Source organism: Miniopterus natalensis, chromosome X (assembly GCF_054644295.1).
Source record: "Miniopterus natalensis isolate mMinNat1 chromosome X, mMinNat1.hap1, whole genome shotgun sequence".
Taxonomy (NCBI): domain Eukaryota; kingdom Metazoa; phylum Chordata; class Mammalia; order Chiroptera; family Miniopteridae; genus Miniopterus; species Miniopterus natalensis.
In genome coordinates, this window is record NC_142103.1 from 84,641,562 (window position 1) to 84,663,812 (window position 22,251).

At 35.9% G+C, this 22,251-nt stretch overlaps 1 protein-coding gene across 1 annotated transcript in view; it reads right to left on the reverse strand.

Annotated features, from left to right (window-relative positions):
• The window catches only part of CFAP47 (cilia and flagella associated protein 47), a 354,566-nt gene that overhangs the window by 303,914 nt on the left and 28,401 nt on the right, over window positions 1-22,251 (reverse strand). The window contains exons 9-16 of the mRNA XM_016216827.2: window positions 17,353-17,542; window positions 16,402-16,615; window positions 13,321-13,473; window positions 12,472-12,658; window positions 12,274-12,370; window positions 5,759-5,975; window positions 5,202-5,443; window positions 696-826 (exon numbers count right to left, since the gene is read on the reverse strand). Of these exons, the coding sequence (XP_016072313.2) occupies window positions 696-826; window positions 5,202-5,443; window positions 5,759-5,975; window positions 12,274-12,370; window positions 12,472-12,658; window positions 13,321-13,473; window positions 16,402-16,615; window positions 17,353-17,542 (1,431 nt within the window). The remainder of the gene's footprint in view (window positions 1-695; window positions 827-5,201; window positions 5,444-5,758; window positions 5,976-12,273; window positions 12,371-12,471; window positions 12,659-13,320; window positions 13,474-16,401; window positions 16,616-17,352; window positions 17,543-22,251) is intronic.

Consider the following 22,251-nt stretch of genomic DNA (forward strand, 5'->3'; position numbering starts at 1 on the left):
AATATGTAAGAGCATGATCATGGCATAGTGATAGAGATGGGATTTAGTAAAACAGCATTTGGCTTGTGTTAAATTACAAAGAACACTAGGAGGGAAATTTGATACACAAGTGGATTTCTAGTGATTAAGAGGCACCAAGTGAAGGCCTTCTGGGCTCTACCACAGAAAGAAAGTTAAAATTATATATTGCAGCTTTCACTTTACTCACATCTTCATTACAAGAAGCATATTTTATAAAAATAAGAAGTGTCCATATTTCCTTGCTATGTAAATTGCAAGATCCATTTCATACTAATTATTAATTACTACTAGAACACTAAAAATGCAACAGAGTAGGACAAAAATATAATTTTCTCTAATTTTCTTTGGCATCTATTAATGAAATATTTTGATTTCAAGTGGCTCCGATGATATTATATGTTTTTAGAGGTTCTAATAACAAGCTAGTATTGTTGGCACAAAAGTCTTGGATTTCTAAATTCATTCTAGATAACAACACACTTTTTAGCAAAGTCTTCATTTATGGTAGAGAAGTGGCTCCAGAAAGATGCTGACATAATTTAGTTAACTAAGTATCGCATGCAAAATCCATTTTTACTAACATAGTATACATATCCAACTACTCTGCACACACATGTATACCCAGCCAATTCAGAGCCCTGAAAATAAAACTCATATTCAAGGGAAATCATTACATGTGCAACACATTTCAGTGTCATCGTGTTTCCTTCATCAACGCAAAGAGTAAACTCTCCCCTTTCTGGAGAACTGAAGCCCGGCAGCCACGTTACTTCACATTCCAGTGTGGAGTAGGGTTCAATAGTGCCTACAGAAGATTTAGACAGAAGAAGACAGTTCCAAATTTTAATTATATTTATTTTTTTAACATCCAAAATAAGGGCTGGCATACAAATATAATGACATTATACAACAAATTATTTAAACTAAACTCAAAATATAGGGAAATACTGAGTGATTACCAACTGAGTATAGACCTACAGTTTGATTAAAATCTAAAATGCATAACTTATTTTCCAACTTTAATAGGCAGATGAAATATTTGACAAATAGTATGCCAATATTTCCAAAAAATAGACATTTGTCAATGAAGCAAACACTCTAGGATTAGAGGTGGCTTTATTCATACACAGTCGAAAACCGTTCATGATCCCTGAAATACTTATTAACATCAGACATTCATTCAGCTTTCAGAGGAAGGAATTACCAGAGGCTTTCTTTTAATGTTCACATCCCTAGAAATGTAACTTCTGATATAGCTATGAAAATCAACACACTTCTATAATTCAAATGTACTGAGAGCCCAGGAGGGATCAGGCACATTTAGTGTGAGTTGCTTTATCTGTTTAAATTCATCAACTCCTTTAAAGTAAGAAAATAATACCTGATGGAAAGAATAACTAACTCGGAAGTTCTTTCTTAATGAAGAAAGGATCACCTGAGATTCAAAGGCAATGGACAATGAAGGGAGAGATGAGTGATCTTCACAAACTTTGCCTTTGGTCAGGTAGGCTCTCATGCTGTGGTAGTTTCCTCAATCTTAAAAAAGATACAGCGCACCCGGCCAGTGTGGCTCAGCGGTTGAGCGTTGACCTAGGATCCAGGAGATCGGGGTTCGATTCCTAGTCAGGGCACAAGCCCGGGCTGCGGGTTCAATACCCAGTCAGGGGCATGCAGGAGGCAGCCGATCAATGACTCTCTCATCATTGATATTTCTATCTCTCTCTCTCTCTCTCCCTTCCTCTCTCTGAAATCAATAAAGATATAAACATAAAAAAAAAAAAAGATATAGTGCCTACCTCCTATGACCATGAAGGGAGATAACAATACGTGTAAAGGAATTAACATAGTGTGTGATGCCCAGAGAACACCCAGTTTCAGATATTATTAATACTCCTGAATGCCAATACTTATGTTAGTACTCAACAGTTATTTATAAAAAAAATAGAAACTGGTCATGGAAGAGCTAACACTCTAGTGGGAGTCCATTAAGATTATATTTGTCTATAAGTGACAAAAAGTCCTGCTACAGTGGGTTAGGTAGATGGGGTTTGTTTATCTTATGAAATTAGAAGTCCACAAATAAGCATTCCAGGGCTGCCTTAACAGGTTGGCAAGGCCTTCAAGGAGCAATGGTCCTTCTAGCTTCCCACACTACCACTCCTTACTGTGCGGCTCTCCTCAGTGAGAAAGGTATCATAGCATAGTAGTTAGAAGGGCACAATTTCTAGGGTCAGACTCCCTGGTTCAAATTTTAACTCAGACTTACTGTCTGAGACCTTGGACAATTTACTTAACCTGCCTAACAGTTTTCTCACACAGAAAATGGGGATAACAATTGTATCTAACGCAGAGAATCGTTGTAGGGGATTAAATAAGCTAAGAGATATAGAAGTACTTCAAACAGTACCTGGCATAAAGAAGAAGCATGGAAATAAAAGAAAATTCTGTCCATAGCCCATTGGCCAGAAGCTTGGGGAAAAGAGATTTTTAGATAACACTGCTTCCCCAAACAAAACAAGGGCCCTGTTAGGAAGGGGAATGAATATCAGGCAGGAGCTTAGCAACAACCACAATAAGAGATGTATAGAAACAAATAATTGGAGATAATTTTAAAAGGCTATGCATGCATTGTACCTCCAAACAGTACATATTCAGAAAGTCAATGATTCTTGCAAAATAAATTAATAAACTAAAAGTGAACATTTTTTAAAAAAGAAATACACAGTGGGAGCTGAAAAGAAGGGGAGTCTAAATCGGCCCAAGAAAGTGGAGAAAACCTCACTTAAAGAGATGGCATTTGAGTTTTGACTGAAGGGTGAACAGGAACTTTGAAGGAGGGCAAAGCTGGGGTAAGTGTAAAAAAGGTCACGTGACAGTACTGGTGTGTGAAGAAGACTGTGGTGGGAAGTAACACGGGCATAGAAGATTCCTATTATATATAAAGACACTTGAACAGGGAACAGGGAAAATAAACTGGATGGCTAGACTGAGCAAGGGTGGGAATGGCAGGGCAGGTATTACAAATGGCCAAGGAAGGAGAGGATTGAGAAAGACAGTGAACTGATTCAAGTTTGAAGATCAAGTGGACTCAAGGGTTCAGTAAGGTTAAAGACAACAAAGATGAAAACAAAAGATGCAGAAACATAAACAGTACTTAATGAAAATGTCCTATTAGGAGCCAGTTCTATCTTTGTTTTTCATATATCTTTACTGATTTCAGAGAGAAAGAGAGAGAGAGAGAGAGAAACATCAATGATGAGAGAGTCATTGATCGGCTGCCTCCCGCACGCCCCCTGCTGGGGATCGAGCCCGCAACCCGGGCATGTGCCCTGACCGGGAATCGAACCGCGATCTCCTGGATCCTAGGTCGATGCTCAACCGCTGAGCTGGGTGAGCCAATTCTATCTTAAAAAACATCAATTCACTCTTACATTCTTCCCTTATAATATCCACTAACCAAACAAAATCCAATGTATATCACACCTCAGGAAGAAAGGACAATTACAACATTTTAATTTAATTTAGAACTTGTCATTTTAGTTTACAAAAACATAGAGAGGGATATGATTAAATGTGTTATCTGAGATGCAAAACCAATACAGCAAAACGGATATAAGAAAAATAACTGGATAAAAATTCATTTTCTATTTATACAAAGCAAAACCAAAATTGAGTAATTATTATATTTAGTCCAAGCATCAAAAGAAAAATGACAAGAAAAATCTAAGTATATAATATAAATTATGCATACTTTCTTTAATGCTCTCTGAACTAGATTTGAGTATTATATCATCTGTGTTCTTAAAAGATCGAAAGTACTTAAAGACTAGTGGCATTACTCACATAAACATTGTATTTGGAATTAAATGTCACTGTGTTTTGGGGCTTTGATTTAAAAAATTCTAAGAGGTGTTCTGAGCAGCCCAAAGAAAATAAAAATAAATACTAAAATCTCCCCTGTGAAAATAAGAATGAAAGATCATGAGAAGTATAACTGGTGTTCCAGTTTATAATATTGTAATTCCACTTCTATTCCGACAAATTCAGCAGCATCACTGCATTTCCATGACAGCCACTGGGGTGAAGCCCAGCCCATTCAGCCCTAGTTACGATGCAGACACAGGGAAAAGTGCCAAGCGCTGTGCCTTTCAGACACCCATAGCACCATGCAAGATATAGACCCTATAACTAGGATGCAGATAATATAACTAGCACTGTTTTGCTACCTGCTCAAAAAAAAATGAATAAGTTTCTCTTTCTTCTGATTATTTACTCAGATTTTCTCTAGATTAGGGCAGGACCCAATATTATCAGTATTAACAACAAAAAAAGAGCTGGGTCAAATGAATCTGCTAAATAATAATGGAAGTATACTTCAGATGTTTAATAAATAATCTGGGTTGTGCTAAATTACTTATTTAAATGACAGTTTTAAGTTCTTAATTTTGTTAATTAGATTTTATTACCTGTATTAAATATTGACTAAAGAATTTGTGGATCCTTCTAAAATAATTCACAATCTAACAAAATGTAAGTCATTCTGAATTATATCTTATCATCATCAAACTAAAACTAAACAAAAAAATATTGAGTTCACCAGTGTCTGTGACAGTTAATCTTATTTGTCAACTTGGCCAGGCTATGGTGCCTAGTTGTTTGAGCAAACATCAGTCTAGATATTGCTGAGCCTGTGTTTTTTAGATGTGATTAACATTAAATCAATAGACTTAGAGTAAAGCAGATTACCTTCCACGATGTAGGAGGACCTCATCCAATATGCTGAAAGTTTTAAAAGACTAAGGTCCCCTTGGATTCAAGACTGCAACATCAATTCTTCCCTGAGTCTCCAGCCTGCAGACTTGCCCCGCAGATTTCAAACTTGCCAGCCCCCACAATCATATGAGCAATTCCTTGATATCTCTCTCTCATATATGTGTGTATGTATATATATATATATTTCCTATTGTTCCCATTTCTCTGGAGAACCCCAATACAGAATTCATATTTTTAAATCAAATTTGTGTATATTTTATGTATGTAAAAATAAATGCCCAGATGACCACATCAGATTTATTTCTATGTTCTTAACACCGTTATACAGTATATAGGCAATAAATGATTAATGCCTGAATACATGAATAAATGAATGTCTAAATCAAACAAACAGAATAAACTATTACCTTTACTTGGACGAATGGAAAATGCTACTCCTTTTCTTGTGCTTACTGGTACCCATTCAAAGTGAACAAGATAATTCTGATGATTATACAACTTCACTGTGCCCCTAAAACATGTTTCCAACAAGAAGCCATTCGGTTTTAACACTAGCTCATTAGAAGATAGCTCAAGTCTTACTGGCATGACAACCGCCATCACCAGGAGGTGCCCACCAGGTATATTGTTCACTCTAAAGGTGAAAGACCTGTAACAAAACAGAGGTATCCAAATTTAACTGATAATAACTATTTGTAATTATAGAATTAAGTTACATGTAAAAATGCATATACTATTGACGTAACATCCACAACTAATTCTTAGTAAGCAAAACATCTAACTAATCATGAAAGATACACTACAACTGAAATACTAGTCTATGAATCTACAAGTTGATACATATATAGTTTCTATGTCTTGGGATCAAATATAATATATACTACAATTATTGGGGCAAATAAAAACATATCCTATAATAAGACATTTTGATTCTAGCAAATATAAATTTGAAAATAAATCGTACTTCCAAAATTTTCCAGCGGTGGGAGACTGAAATATAATTGGAATATAAGTACTGGTTGAAGGTGGAATCACATATGAAAATTGTTTGGTTTTCTTAAGTTCTTTCAAATTAACATCTAAACGGATCAAAATATGCTTAGGTAGCATATTAACAACATGCAGTTGATGAGTATTTATGGAGTTCACACAAATATCACCAAAATTAAGGACAGAGGGCCCTAAAAAAAGAAAAGTTATTAACTTTAATATTGGCAATGTGTTCATTTTTTTAAAAGTTTTCATAGTATATTTTGATCAATTAATTTATAAAAAATGGTGCTCAGAAATGTATTCATTATAATATCAGAAATTATTAACCAAGTTTTATCTAAATGTCCATAATTTGATGTTTGGAGATTACTGGCTAAAATTCAATATAATTATATTCTGATTATATGGAAAATTATTAGTATTCATTATAACTCACCTTAGTACATGTATTTTCATACTCTAACAACCTCTCCACTCTCATCAATACATTTTTATGTTCACTTATCCAGAATTTACAAAAATTGGTAATTTTCCCATGAATTACTGCTTATGTTTTCCCCTTTGAATGCCTAAAGTTTTTGTCATACATTAAATAATGATGTCTTATCCTGCTTTTTAACAGCTTGATTTAATTATAACTGATATACAGTAACCTACACGTTTACAAGTGTAAAATTTTTAAGTGTTGGCGTGTCTACTCCTGTGAAAAAAATCACAATGAAGAGAGTGAACGTCCATCATTCCAAAAAGTATTCTTATGCCCCTTTATACTCTCCCCTTCCCACCATCCTCTGTGTTCTTCCTTCCCAGACAACCAACTCATCCTCTTTATGCCATAGTAGATTGGTTTGCATTTTCTAAAGTTTTATATGAGTGGAATAATACACGATTGTACAGTTTTTCTCTGATTTCTTCCACTCAGCAAATTCCCTGGAGATTCATTCATGTTGTTTCACGAGTCCATCTCTTTACATTACTAAGTAGTGGTTCATTATAGGTGAATGTTTGTTCATTCCCCTGTTGACTGACACTTGGATTGTTTCCAGGTATTGGCTATTACAATCAAAGCTGCTAAAACATTTGTGCATAAATATTTGTTCGAACATATACTTTTATTTCTTTTGGATAAATATCTGAGAATGCAATGGATGGATCATATGGCACACATATGTTTAAGTGTATAAGAAACTGGCAAACTGTTTTAAAGTGGGGTATAATTTCACATTCCCACCTAGCCATATATATAAGTCCCAGATCCCTCACATCTTCCAGCAACAATTGAAACGGTGAACTTTTTTCTTTTAACTTTAGCAGTTCCAATAGATTTATCTCACTGTGATTTTATTTTGTGTTTCCCTAACAACCAACAATGCTGTGCATCGTTCTGTGTGCCTACTTGTCAGCTGTAGGTCTTTGTTAATGAACTACCTGTTCAAATCTTTTGCCCATTTTTAATTGGGTTGTTTGTTTTCTCAAAATTTAGTCTCAAAAGTTTTACATACCTTCTGGTTGCAATGCCTTCACCAGATATGTAATTTGTAAGTATTTTCTCTCAATCTATGGCTTGTTTTTAACCTCTTATTAGTATCTTTTGAAGAGCTGAAGTATTTAAAGTTGATCAACTCCAATTTACCCATTTTTTTCTTTTATGGATCATGTTTTTGTCGTATCTATCCATTTTTGCTTGTCCCATGGTCATAGACATTTTTTCCTATGCTTCCTTCTACAAGGAAGCACATGGCTTATGATCTATTTTGATTTCGTTGTGGAATATAATGTAAGATATAGATACAAACTCTATTTTTTAATTGTATTTATGTATTTATTTATTTATATGTTTATTTATTTATTTTGGTGTGTGGCTCATATGTTCCAGCACTACTTATTGAATAAACTACTCTTTCTGCACTTCATTGCTTTTGTTCCTTTGTCAAAATTCAGTTGTCTAATATGTGTAGGCCTATTTCTGAACACTCACTTATGGCTCATAAATATATTTCTATATTTATGTCAGTGCTGCACTGTTTTGCTTACTGTAGCTTTGTAATTAATCTTGAAGCCAGGTACTCTTTTATCTCCAACTTGTTTTCCTATTTCACAACTGTTTTGACCCTGATTGCCACGTTTCTGCAGCATAGTGCTTATCACGTTCGCCTCACAATTGTTTTGACTATTATAATTCTCTTGCACTTCCATGTGAATTTTAAAATGAGCCTGTCAATTTCTACAAAAGATACTGACAAAATTTTGACTGGAATTGTGTTGAATCTACAGATCATATGGATCATTTTTGCATATCTTCTACGTCTCTATGTAATTCTTTGAATATATGGAAGGTAATTATAAAAACTCGTGTCCTTGACTGATCATTTTAACCTATGTATCCGTATTGGGTAGGCTTAATTGATGGATTCTTCTCCTTATTAGGGGTGTTTGCCTGATTCTTTTTAGGCCTACTGGTCTTTGTTTGGATGGCATATAGTACATTTTACCACATTAGGTGCTGGATATTTTTTATACTCCTATAAATATTCTTGAGCTTTGTTCTGGGAGGAAGTTCCTTTGAAACAGATAGATCCTTCCAGGTCTTGCTTTTATGAAAGTTGCCTGGGTCCATAGTAGTGCTCTGAATAGTAACAATTATTTTCCACCACTGAGGTAAGACCTTCTGAGTGCTCTGCCCCAATGTCTTGTGAATTATGAGGTTTGTTTGTTTTTTCCAGTCTGCCAAGTGGGAACTTTCTGTCACTATTCCTGGCCTGTGTGAATACTGGATGTTTCTATAAACCTTTCTAATGGTTTTTCCCCTAGCATTACATAGTTTCTTAACAGCACCATTAACTAATAGGAATCTAAGTGACGTTTAAAGAACGTTCAGCGGATACAACTACTTTTCAAGCCACATGAACCTTCAACAGGGGAGACCACATCCAGGGTCAAACTTAACAAATCTTCAAAAATTTAAAACAACTGAATCCATACCTGCATGTACTCTGACCAAACAGAATCAAACTAGAAAACAGTACCAGAAAGAAAACAGAAAAATCACAGAATATAAACAACACACTTCTAAATAACTAATGAGCCAAAGGTAATGTTTCAAGGAAAATTAAATAACAGATTGAACTGAAAGAAATTGAAAATATGTAAGAATATGTGGGATGTAGCTAAAGTACTGTGTAGTAAGAACTTTATAGCACTAAATGATTATATTAGGGAAAAACAGTCTAAATCAATAATTTATGCTTCTACCTCAAGAAACTAGAACAGAGAAAGAAAAGCAATCCAAAATCCAAAGCAAACAGAAGGAAATGATAAATACAAGAGGGGTCACTGAAATTAAAAACAGAAAACTTATAGAGAAAAATCAATGAAACTAAATGCCAGTTCTCTGAAGTGAACAATAAAATTGATAAACCTCTACCAAGACTGAAAAAGGAAATTAAGAAGGAAGATATAAATTTCCAGCATTAAAAAGGTAGCAGACTCTATCAATACAGATGCAGCTGACTCAGACATTAAAAGGATAATTTGGGAATGCTACAAATAACTCTATGCGTATAAACATGACATCTTAGATGAAGGTCAATTCAGAAGAAGAAAAAAAATACCCAAACTACCAAAACTCTCCTAAAACTGCGTAGATTATCTGAATAGTCCTATAACTATTAAAAAAACTGAATTTGTAATTAAACATCATCTGAAAATGAAATCTCCTTACTCAGGTGGGGTCTCTGAAGAATTCTATCTAACATATAAAGAATTTGCCTCAATCTCTTTTAGAATATAGTAGAGGAATGAACACTTCTTAACTTTCCCAACTCAGTTTAGGGGGCCAACATTAATGCCAAAAGAAAGACAATAAAAGCAAAATCAAACAAAGCAAAAATATAGACTTATATATTTTATGAAAACAGATGCAAGATTCTATGTTATTATTTAACAATACATAGGTTACAGATTCCATCCCCAGTTGGGGCATGTACAGGAGGTAACCAATTACGTTTCACATAGATTTCTCTCTCTCTCTCTCTCTCTCTCCCCCCCCTCCCTCTCTCTCTAAAATCAATAAAACATATCCTCTGGTGAGGATAAAAAGAAAAAATGAATGAGAAGGGAAATCAAGATAGAAAGTATGGCTAAAGAAACCTAATTGAAAATCCCCTCCTTCCCACTAAATACTAGAGCAATTTGATCAAGGTGTTTCACCTCTCTGGGCCTTACTCACTTCTAAAATGGAAATAAAAGTATTTACCTCATAAGTGATTTATGTCATTTAAAGGATTAAGTGAGATTATGTTTGTAAATTGTGCAACATAATGACTGGCTTATAATATCCATCCATAAATGGTAGCTTAAAACCAAAATAACTGGACATATGCTGATGAAGCAAACAATACCTCACAGAACTTCCAATGTAACCCAGACTCCTATAATAGCTTTCTCTAACTGACTCAATTAATCTGCAAATCCTCTACTGTGTCTCTTGACAGCCATATCAATTTTTAAAAATATGATATAGAGCCAAATTTTCTTTCACTGCAATGTCCTTTGATAGTAATACTCCCTGTTCTGTGCATAGGCTCAAAAGCACCTTTAAGGTATAAAAATGAATGAGCCTTGAAGAAAAACAGAATAAGTGATCCCAAAATATGTCACTTCAGCATGTGGATTATTTTGATCTGAAGGCAATTAAGACCCGGCAGACTCAAGGAAAACTTCTACCTCTCTCTTGACTACCTAAAAGAACTTAGACAGGGGGCTTCGGCTCAGAGAAAGAGCTATTTATTACCAGAGATCACTTTTATCTGAATGGCCTATCTGTGTAGCAGGGCACACATCTATTCTTCTTGTCCTGTGAATTACTCTCCTCTCCTTTGAAGCTACAAGCTCCCATCCCATTCCTTAGCTCAGGAGAGCATATAAGCCTCAGCTGTCTGACTTTTCCATGGGTCTCATGTTTTATGGCGCTCCCACATATATGAAATTAAATTTGTTTTTCTCCTGTTAACCTGTCTTATGTCAATTTTAGTTATTAGACCAGCCAAAGAACTCAGAAGGGTAGAAGAAAAATTTTACCTCCTCTACATCACCAATTTCATAAACTGCCTCCTCCATACAAGCTTCCTCCAGCTGATTCAAAATTTCTATCATCAGAGTTGCTGACCTTGTAAACTCAAACAGGGGTCCTGTCCCAGAGGGCCACTAGTAATATGCCAAGGACATCAGGTGAAGAAGGGAGAGAAGCTGGTAGATGAGCTGTAGAAGAGGCACTGCGCACTGCAATCGAACGTTGCTCCTTTTGCATTTGTATAGATTTATTCTGACAAGTCGGTCACCAGTCTGGAAGATGCAGAGCATTTGCCACCCAACAGTAAAAGTAAATTCCTGGGACTATAACGCCCAGTGCCTATCTACATGCATGGAACAAAACAGCAGCAGAGTAAATGGTATTTAATCACCTTCTACTGCTTTGCCCCTGACCTTGTTTATCTTTTGATGTCTCCTTTAATCTGAATAATATCAGAGTTGGTATTTGGTGTTTCGTGTGCTGGGTTTTCCCTAAAGGGAGAATCAGCACATCCATACCAATAAATCGTCCTCTGTCCACCTCTCGGGGCCACCCTAAGCCTGCAGAGAAGGAAATGAGAACCCCCTCTTCAGACCAGTATAGCGAGGATTTCTTTCACCGTAATCATCCTTCAATAGGTCTGGGGAAAATCACCCAGGGAGGGACAAGAGTGTAACATCTCTGCAAGGTTATGCAGTTGTCACTTGTTTCCTAACTCCGGACTGGAGGTGTTGTCGAAATATATTGTTGTAGGGACTGTAACAGGGTGCAGTCATCTTGGAAAAATTTTTGGCAGTTTCTTGAAAGTTAGATATAAATTTTCCGTACCACCCAGCAATTCCACTCCTAGGACTCTAACCAACAGAAATGAAGACATATGTTCATTCAAAGAATTACAGGTGAATGTTTATAGCAGCATTATTCACAATAGCCTCAAACTGGAAACAGCTCAATGCCCATCAGATGGTAAATGGATGAACAAAATGTGATATGCCAATAAAACGAAATACTATTTAGATATACAAACACACACACACACACACACAAATTTACGCCTACTACCACATGGATGAACCTCAAAAACATTAGCTAAGTAAAAGAAACAGTATAAGAGAGAACACATTTTGTATGATTCCTTTTATACAAAATGTTCAGAACAGACAAATCTATAGAGATAAAAAGTTGATTAATGGTTGTCTGGGGCTAGGGCTGGGAAGAGTGAGTACTGTCTATGGTTATGAAGGTGATGGCATCATTCTAAAACTGAGTTGCAATGATGATTGCATCACCCTGCACATTTACTAAAATTCACTGACTTGCATACTTTAAACTGGTAAATTTTGTGGAATACAAATGGCACTTGAATACATCTGTTTAGAAAACAAAGACATTAGCAGGTATTTATAAATCCTTACCAACGATTACTTGATGAATCTGCTTTGGTGTCAACATTAAGCTGCAATCACGTTTTTCAGAAGGTGTGGATGGGTGCGACTTAAGCCCTTTGAGAACCTGTGAAAAATCAAATTATTTCAAAATTCAATTGTTTGAGATCTGCAAAAGGCAACTTCAGAATTCTCATGGCATAATCAAATGTACGGTATGGCGCATGCCTTTCTTCCTAGAGCCTTTGTTTCCTTGGATTCTATATTCCTGGTGCACAGCAGCTGGTAAGGCTTGAGCTCACGTTCTGCAGAAGACGGCTCCTCCTCCAGCTCCGACTGCATGAGTGACGGTGACTTTAGGCCTGACGATGGCTGCAACCCTATGTCTAGATCGTCATAGGAATACACGTCTTCCCTGTTGAAATCATAACAACTAATTGAGGTCAAGTCTTTTGGAAACCACATCTGTAAATTCAAATCCTCCTCACACTGCATGGGCTGTCGCTGCCCCACTTACGCAGACGGGTGCGCTAATCTGCCCAAAAACGCCCTCTGCTGAGGAGGCCCCACTCTCAAATGCCTCCCCAAAAAAGTCATGCTCACCCCACCACACCCAAGATCAGCTCACAGACAATGATTGATACGGAGCACAAAAGGGATGCCCCTTTGGGTCAAGGCAGGAACAACTATATACTATAATTTATGCTCAAGAGACCCTAGGCCTCAGGCTGAGTGTAAACTTTATCTGAAACACATCGTTTCTCAGCTCCCTCCCTTGCCCTGGCCTGTCTCTCTCATATTGGACAGGTTTCTCCTAAAAGAACACTTTGCAAAAATCTCATGTGCTGTGGCATCCCTGTCTTAGGATCTGCTGCTGGGGAGACCCACCTCAGACATTCCCAGATCAAAGGTAAGGAAATAAGTCACTGCAGTGAAAGTAGCTCAAGGTTTTACTATTTTCATATATAAAAAGGCCATTTAAATCACTAAAAAGAAACTAAGGTGTAAAGAAAAAAAAATGTGGCTCTATAGGCACCATAATCTGTGTTTCAAATTGCTTTGGGAAGTGATCTTTACCTCTCTGCTTGTTTCTGCAGGCGTGCATTTCTCAAATATTCAATGTAGCTTTTATAATACTGTTCATGTGCTTTCTTTTTTAATATTTCAGCATCAGTATACGCAAAATCAGGATCCACATAGTTGAATCTTGGAATCTTTGTGAAAATCGTCCTACAATATGAGCAAGTCATGTTAATATTGACATGTATTCATTTACTTGATGAGTATTTATTGAGTGCCACCCACGCCAGGGATTGTGCACAGAACAGTGGACAGGACAGATTCTAGTCTTTTCCCTCATACCCTATTATGTATCAAGACATTATTACAGAGAGCTAGAAGAATATTTAGTTTCCTTCTTAACAAAATCAGCGAAACTGCCTAAAGTTATTGAAATGTAATGACCCCCACCCTGAACCCACCCTTGGGGAAACAGTCAAGGAAGCACCTTGGGCAGTTCTAGATTACAGATGGGACTAGATCTGAATCTGATTAGTGTTATATTTCATATTCACTCACTGGGTTCATGTTCTTCCTTTTTACCCACCATATACTTTGCACACGAAAACCCAAAAGGTACAATTATTCACATCTTCTGGCCTTGATCTGCCTCAATCCTCAGCAAATTTTATTGATCATAAGATTCTCACCCTCAATAATTAACTCATTAAGTATGAACCCATTACAGCAGTCTGTCCTTATCCATGGTTTCACTCTCCAGTTTCAGTTAGCCACAGTCCAACAAAAATGGAAAATCCCAGAAATAAGCAATTCACAAGTTTTAAATTTCAGGGTTTTCCGAGAGTGAATCACCCCTCTGTCCAGTGTACCCATGCTGCATATGCTCCCTGCCTGTCACATTGCAACCTTCTTGGTTATCAGATCGGTTGGGGGGGGGGGGGGATTACAGTACTGTATATTGTCATAATTTCTATTTTATTATTAGTTATTGTTGTTAACCTCTTACTGTGTTTTTATAAATTAAACTCTATCATAGGTATATGTGTATAGGAAAAATACACAGTACCTATAAAGTTTGGTACTATCTGTGGTTTCAAGCAACCACTGGGGGGTCTTGGAATGTACCCCCTGGATATGGGGGAATTCTATAGTCATACAGTCAAATGAAATTTAATCTAATATTTCTCCTTATTTTCAACAATTCCTCAATGCTTACAGTGAGACAGCTTTCACTGAGTTAGTCTTTAAGAGAGTGAGGGAATAAGAGAGAAACAAATGCTTTGTTATTCAAAGGTAGTTATTTAAATTTCCTTTTTTGGCTCTGTGAACCTTAACCACCTTTAGAATCTAGAAATAATTCTTATATGTGCAGCTCCTATTTCTGTAACAAGAAGAAAAGGAGGGACTTGGAAAAGAGTACAGTAGTCCCCCCCTTATCAGCAGGGGATACACCATTATAGGAGCTGCCTGAAGTGACAGAGTTGGCTATTAACACATCTAAGTGCTTATCAGCTCCTTAAAAACTGGACTTCAACATATACCTCTGCAGCTTTGAGTAGGTGATTTTTTTTTAATGTTCAAATTACAGGGGATAAAAATTACTATGTAAATAAAACATTTTTACTCACTTATTTATTAAATAGTATTTACTGAGTGCCTACTATATGGCTGACTCTATTCTAAGCACAGGACATACTGTAGTAAACAAAAACTAGACAAATATTCCTACCTTATTTTCTTCTGAAAATTTGAACAGGTAAAAATGCATTAAAAATAAAATAGGAACAATAATTACCAACAATTTAATATACTAAAAAATTTCATTACTTAAAGTTACTAATTGCTAGCCAGAAAATAACTGGACTAAATTCTGCATTTCTATTAGTATAGAAAACAGTGAGTTGAAAAAAAAATAATTATGGCCATGGAATGAATAGGAAATATTTAGCCTTCTTCAAAAAACTTGTGGCATTTTTAGATCATCTAATTAATATTGATTTAGACAGAAATGAAATGTTAACATTAATTAACATGTTACATCTCTATATAGATATATTTAAGCATAAGAATTTTAAAAAAACACATTAAAAAATTGTTTTCTGCAGCTACCTCTGCAGGGTGGGATGGAGTACAATGAATCACAGGGAGGGATCGATTTTCCTTTTGTAGTCTATAAAATTTATTTAAAATGGAATCTGAGTGATTTTTATGTTTCTGTGTTTTATGGTACTTGTCAAATAAAAAAGAAAGGCTGATGTGGATGGAATTGTAAAATAAAATAATAAGATAGACTATATGAAAACCCAGAGTTTTCCAATTGTGAATAATAAAACAATTATGGCCAAAAATCAAATGGTATTGCTGTAAAATTAAATGAGCTTAATGCCTCACCAAAGGTACAGACAAGTAGAGAAAGCCAAAGGAGGGATATTATCAGGCTTCGACAGTCTACTAGTAGCAAATAAGCAGGCAGAAAAGAACCCATTTCAGTGTCAAATGTGGAAAAGCCATTCCTACTCTGATGGCTCAGATAAAGATGTAGGCAGGCTGGGTTTCTTCTAAGTGTTAGTAAGGAAGTAATTAACTTGAGGTTTGGATAAATCTCAATTGAGGTTTAGCATCACTTATGATCCTAATTAGGGAAGTTTTAGTTCAATGAGGGAAAGGTTATTGGAAACCTGACTTCGAGGGGATGGAACAAAGTTGATGATGATGAAGAGGAGGATGGCTGGTTTTCCTGAGTTTTAAAGGTTTATATGGTTTTTTTAATCTTAGATAAATTCAAACTCTCGGACAAACTTAATGAACATGACTACTGTGAAGACTTGATACAGCTCCAAAAGTGATTATATCTATTATTATTCTATAATTGTCAACAGCATATTTTAAGAATAATCTGATAAACCTTTCACTTCCTGGCAAGTAGAGAGCAGAGGTGATGAAAGGCGAGATAAAGCAAATACAGTAGAATTCAACAACCATCTCTAATGAGAAAAAGAGAGATAATAAATTTTATTACTATCATCATCATCATTATTACCAATATTAGTTTGTTACAACAGTATATGGTAAGACCTCTGCATATCATTTTGGTCACTGCCTCTTTCAAAATGTCAGGTTTTTAATATAGCACGTTACCTGAAACATTTCCCCTGGCCTCCAGGCCTGATACTTGCAGCTCGGTCATTGGGAAAGGCGATCAGCGCATTCTTCACTGAGTCTTTCCTTGAGCGATGATTGTGAATGGTTGTCATGGTTGATTGAAGCATTGCAACAGGTGCATATTCCTTGTGTTTTGCCAAATCTTTGATCACAAACTGTCCCGTAGGATTAGTGATGATAGGGGATATGCCTTTTATAGAATTGGACATTAAGCTTAAATTATTATTTTTTTAATTTCAGTTTTCCAAATAACATCCATGAGTTAATTAATACACTAGACCACTGGTTTTAAATTAAAGCTAAATCCCTAAATAAACATTCAGAAAATATAAATTATTCATTTAATAAATGGACCGACACAAAGCAATGTAGCAAAATAATGAATGCATAAAAAAATAAACATTTTAACTTGAAGGACTGGGTTGGCCTACATGAAACAAATTTGTATAGGTTAAAGAGAGCTGAATATCAGCAATTTCACATGGTTCGATTTATAAAAGGTAACTGAGGATTAGATGAAGCAACAGCAACAAGAATATTCATGAAATGGTCAAAAACAGTTTATATTGTACACTCAAACAAAAAGTAGAAGAATAAAATAGAAAAACCATTAAAATATTCAATAAATTTCATAGATCACTAAACCAGTGTATTCAAAGTGTGATCCTCAAAATGGCAACATCAGCATCTACTGGGAACGTTAGAAATGCCAATCTTTGGCTCCAACAATAACCTACTTAATAATCAATGCCGGGATGTAGGCCAAGGATATCTATTTTAACAGACCTTTTGGTGATTTTGAGGCATTCAAAAGGTAAGAACCATTAGCTTAGATCACATTTGATATATATAGTTCAGCAATTAGCATACTAAGATAATTCTATATTAACCTAGGGAGAAAAAAGGTAAGGGTCCACAATAGCTTACCGTGATTGATTTTCATCACAACTTTCTTACTGGAAAGTTTGCAGACACTCTTGAAAACTAACTGTGTTTGATGAAAAGGTCTCAACAATAAAGACCGAAAATTTTTATCTGCCACTGGGCCAATAAACTCTACCAACTGCTTCACTTTAAAGACTCCAACTTGATGTGGAATGAACGAACATGTCACTTTCTAAAAAAAGAAGAAAAGTAACCAGTTGCTATAGGGTAAATGTCTGTGAACCCCCAAAACTCCTATGTTTCAACTTAATGCCCAATGTGATAGAATTAGAAGATGAGGCCTTTGGAATGTGATTAGGACATGAGAACAGTGCCCTCCTGAATGGAATTAGTGCTCTTATAAAAAAAGAATCCCCACAGAGCTCCCTAGCCCCTTCCACCATGTGAGAATACATGGTCTGCAACCAGGAGGAGGGCCCTCACCTGACCATGCTGGCTGATCTAGGACTTTCAGCCTCCAGAACGGTGAGAAATAAATTTCTGTTGTTTATCAACTACACAGTGTAGGATATTATGTTATAGCAGCCCAGATGGATTAAGAAAACAATACTGTACTGTTAGAAAAAAATAAAAGACAAATCCAAAAAAAAGGTTTATAAAATTTTAAGGAGACCTAGATCATCGTGGTTATATTAAAGTGATTTAGAAATACAATATACAGTATTAACAAACCTTTATGAGATATAGTATTGGAAAATTATTTAAGAAAAAAATTAAGAACAATGGTATTTAAGCACTTCCAGAAGGACAGATTAAGGACCTCCAGAATTCTACTCCTCTACAAACAGAAAAAGGCCACTGGAATTAATGTCAAAGTCAACTTCTCAGTTATTTGAAAATTATCTAAAAGCTTGCAAAAAATCCAAGGGGTATTTATTTAAGAAAAAAATAGCTGAATATCTAAAAAATAAAGGATTTTGTGGCATTTTTTACTTACTGTAATCCCATTCTCCTATTCCCAGTTTTGTGCTCTCCTTGAAAAACAACAGCTTTGCCCGGTCGGGCGTGGCTCAGAGGTTGAGCATCGACCTAGGATCCAGGAGACCGGGGTTCAATTCCCGCTCAGGGCACAGGCCCGGGTTGCGGGCTCCATCCCCAGTCGGGGGCATGCAGGAGGCAGCTGATCAACGACTCTCTCATCATTGATGTTTCTATCTCTCCCTCTCCTTTCCTCTCTCTCTGAAATCAATCAAGATATATTAAAAAAAAAAAAAAGAAAGAAAAAAAACAGCCTTGCAACTATGGTAGCTGTGAAAACGATTAGCTTAGCAGCCACTGAGCAAGAAGAATCCTGCTGGAGCTCTCCCAAAACCCATTCCCAGAGAACTGCCCCTATGTGGCCTATCTGGAAGCTGGCTGCAAAGTCTATCATGAGAGCTCGCCTGTAACTGACCTGACTCAGAGCTCACTCTGTGTGAAAAACTCTCTCCCCAAAGTTTTGTCTCCCACCACGCCAAAAAAGTCAGCGGTAATTGCTGAACATCACAGCAACCTGGGGTAGCGCTACTATTTAAAGCTAATAAGAGGCTAAACAAACACACAAAAAAAGGACGGACGGAAGGAAGGAAGGAAGGAAGGAAGGAAGGAAGGAAGGAAGGAAGGAAGGAAGGAAGGAAGGGAGGGAGGGAGGGAGGGAGGGGAGGGGAGGGAGGAGAAAAGAGGGGGGGAAGCACAAAATGAATTATTCACAAGGTATTTGAAAAGCTCTGACATATCCCTGGGAATCTAGATGGCCACACACATGCGCGGGACAGTGTAGCTGCCCAGAGAACAGGTTATTGGTAGCTGCCAGAGACAAGGGGTAGAGGGTGACGGGGGGGGGGGGGGGGGGCAAAATGGGTGAAGGGGTTCAAAATGTACAAATTTCCAGTTATAAAAAAATAAGTCCTGGGGATATAATGCACACCATGATGACTATAATTAATAATACTGTATTGTATATTTTGAAAGTTGCTAAAAAAGTAAATTTTAAAAGTTCTCATCACAAGGAAAAATTTTTAAATACATATGGTGATAGATGTTAGCTAGACTTATTGTGATGATCATTTCACAATATATACAAATATTGAATCATTATGTCGTACATCTGAAACTAATAAAATGTTTTATATCACTTATACCTCAATAAAACAAAGTAAATATGAAAACAAATGTCAATAAAGTATACAAATTGTTCAAAAGAACTAATAAAGAGAAGGAAAGGTAGGAAACTCAGAAATATATAAAAATTAAATGGCAAACTCCTAAGCAACCAATGTGTCAAAGAAATCTCAGAGGAAATTAGAGAATACTTTGAGGTGAAGGAAAACTGAAACATAACATACCAAAACTTATAGATGCAGCAAAAGCAGTGGTTAGACGTAAATTTATAGCTGTAAGCACTGATAAAAAGAAAAAGGCCTTTATAACCTAAGCTTCCATCTTAGGAAATAGGAAAAAGAAGAGCAAAGTAAACCCAAAGTGAAAGGAAGAAAATGAATAATAAAGACAAGAGCAGTAATACATGAAATAGAGAATCAGAAAGAAATCAGCAAACCTGAAACTATGTCTTTGATGTGATCAACAATTTAAAAACTCTTTAGGGAGACCCACCAAGCAAAAAAAAAAAAAAAAGAGTCAATTAATTAAAATCAGGACTGAAAGAGAGAACATCACTATCAACTTTACACAAATAAAAAAGGGTCTGAAGGCACACGGTGAACAATTGTATGCCAACAAATTAGATAACCTAGATAATACAAACAAATTCTTAGACACAAAGCTCTTTAAGTCATTCTAAAAGAGAAAATCTGAATAGCTCTAAAATAAGAAGAGATTGAACTAGGAATAAAAAAATTCCTGACTTAGAAAAGCCCAGAATCAGATGACTTTGATGATAAATGGTATCAAACACTTAAAGAAAAATTAGCACAATCCTTTGCAAACTATTCCAAAAACTAAAGAGGAAAGATCACTTTCAAACTTGTTCTACAGTACCAGTTTTACTCCAATGTCAAAACCAAAGACAGACTAATGTCCCTTATGAATATATATACAGAATTCCTCAACCAAATACTATCAAAGTGAATCCAATAACACATCCAATGGATTATCACTATGTATAACTGTGATTTATCCCAGGTTTAACATCTAAATGTCAATCTATATAAAATACCATCCTAATAAAGGACAAAAACCACATTATCGTTGTAATGGACACATAAAAATTATCTGAGAAAACACAAAAAATTTTTCACAATAAAAACCCCCCAAAAAACTTCAAATAGAAGAGAACTTCCTCAAGTTTATAAAGGCAATCTATGAAACACCCATGGCCAACATCATACTTAATAGTGAAACAGTAAAATCTTTCCCCTTAGATTAGGAACAAGAAAAACATCCTCTCCTGTCACTTCTATTTAATACTATACTGGAGGTTCTAAACACAATTAAGTAAGAAAAAATAAATAAAACCCATTCAGGTTAGAAAGGAAGATGTAAAACAATCTCCAGTCACAAGTAACATGATCTCATATCCCAAAGAATCCACTAAAAACTACCACAGCTAATAAAGAAGTTCAAGGTAGAGGAAACAAAGTCAATATACAAAAAAATCAACTGCATTTCTCTACATTAGGAAATTAATCTTGAATTAATTTTAAATTAAGTATATTAAACTAATTTTAATTAAAAAAAATTAATAATATAATTCCATTTACATAGAATCAGAAAGCACAGAATACTTAGGAATAATTATCTGAAAGAATTGCAAGGCCTGTACATTGAAAACTAGAAAACACCATAAAAGAAATTTTAAAAGACATAAATAAATGCAAAGATATCTAGTTTTCATGAATTGTAAGATTTAATATTATAAAAATGGCAACACTCCCAAACAGATTTATGGATTCGATATAATTCTTATCAAAAATCCCAGCTGCTGCCCAGCCAGCGGCGTGGCTCAGCGGTTGAGCGTCGACCTATGAACCAGGAGATCTCGGTTTGGTTCCCGTCAGGGCACATGGCCCAGGTTTCTGGCTCGATCCCCAGTAGGGGGCGTGCAGGAGGCAGCCAATCGATGTCTCTCTCTCATCGATGTGATGTTTCTATCTAGCTTTCTCCCTTCCTCTCTCTGAAATCAATAAAAAATATATATATTTTTTAAAGCCCAGCTGCTGCCCAGCCGGGTGTGGCTCAGCGGTTGAGCATTGACCTAGGATCCAGGCAACCGGGATTCAATTCCAGGTCAAGGCACATGCCCGGGTTGCGGGCTCCATCCCCAGTCGGGGGTGTGCAGGAGGCAGCCGATCAATGACTCTCTCATCATTGATGTCTCTATCTCTATCTCTCTCTCCCTCCCTCTCCTTTCCTCTCTCTGAAATCAATAAAGATCTATTTTTAAAAAAATAAAAATAAAATCCCAGCTGCTGTTTTGTTGTTATTTTGGGGGATGGTTGTTTTTTGTTTGTTTGTTTTTGCAGAAATTAGTAAACTTATTGTAAAATTCATATAGGTTTTCAAGGGTCCCAGAATGGTCAAAAATACTTCTTAAAAAGAGCCAACTTTGATGACTCACATTTCCCAATTTTAAAAAATCACTGTAACACTAACCAGTATGTACACTGTAGTACTGGCATAAGGATAAACATAAATAAGTTAAATATAATTGTGAGTTCAGAAATAAACTCTTGCATTCACAGTCAATTGATTTTTCAATAAGTGTGCCAAGATTCTAGGATAACTGGACATCTATATGTAAAAGAATCTGGATCTCTAAATAAAACCGTATGCAACTCAAAATGGATAATGCATTTAATGTAGGAGCTAAAATTTTTAAGACAAAAACACAGGAACAAATCTTAATAACCTTAGATACTCTCTGACTACCTAGATATACTAAAA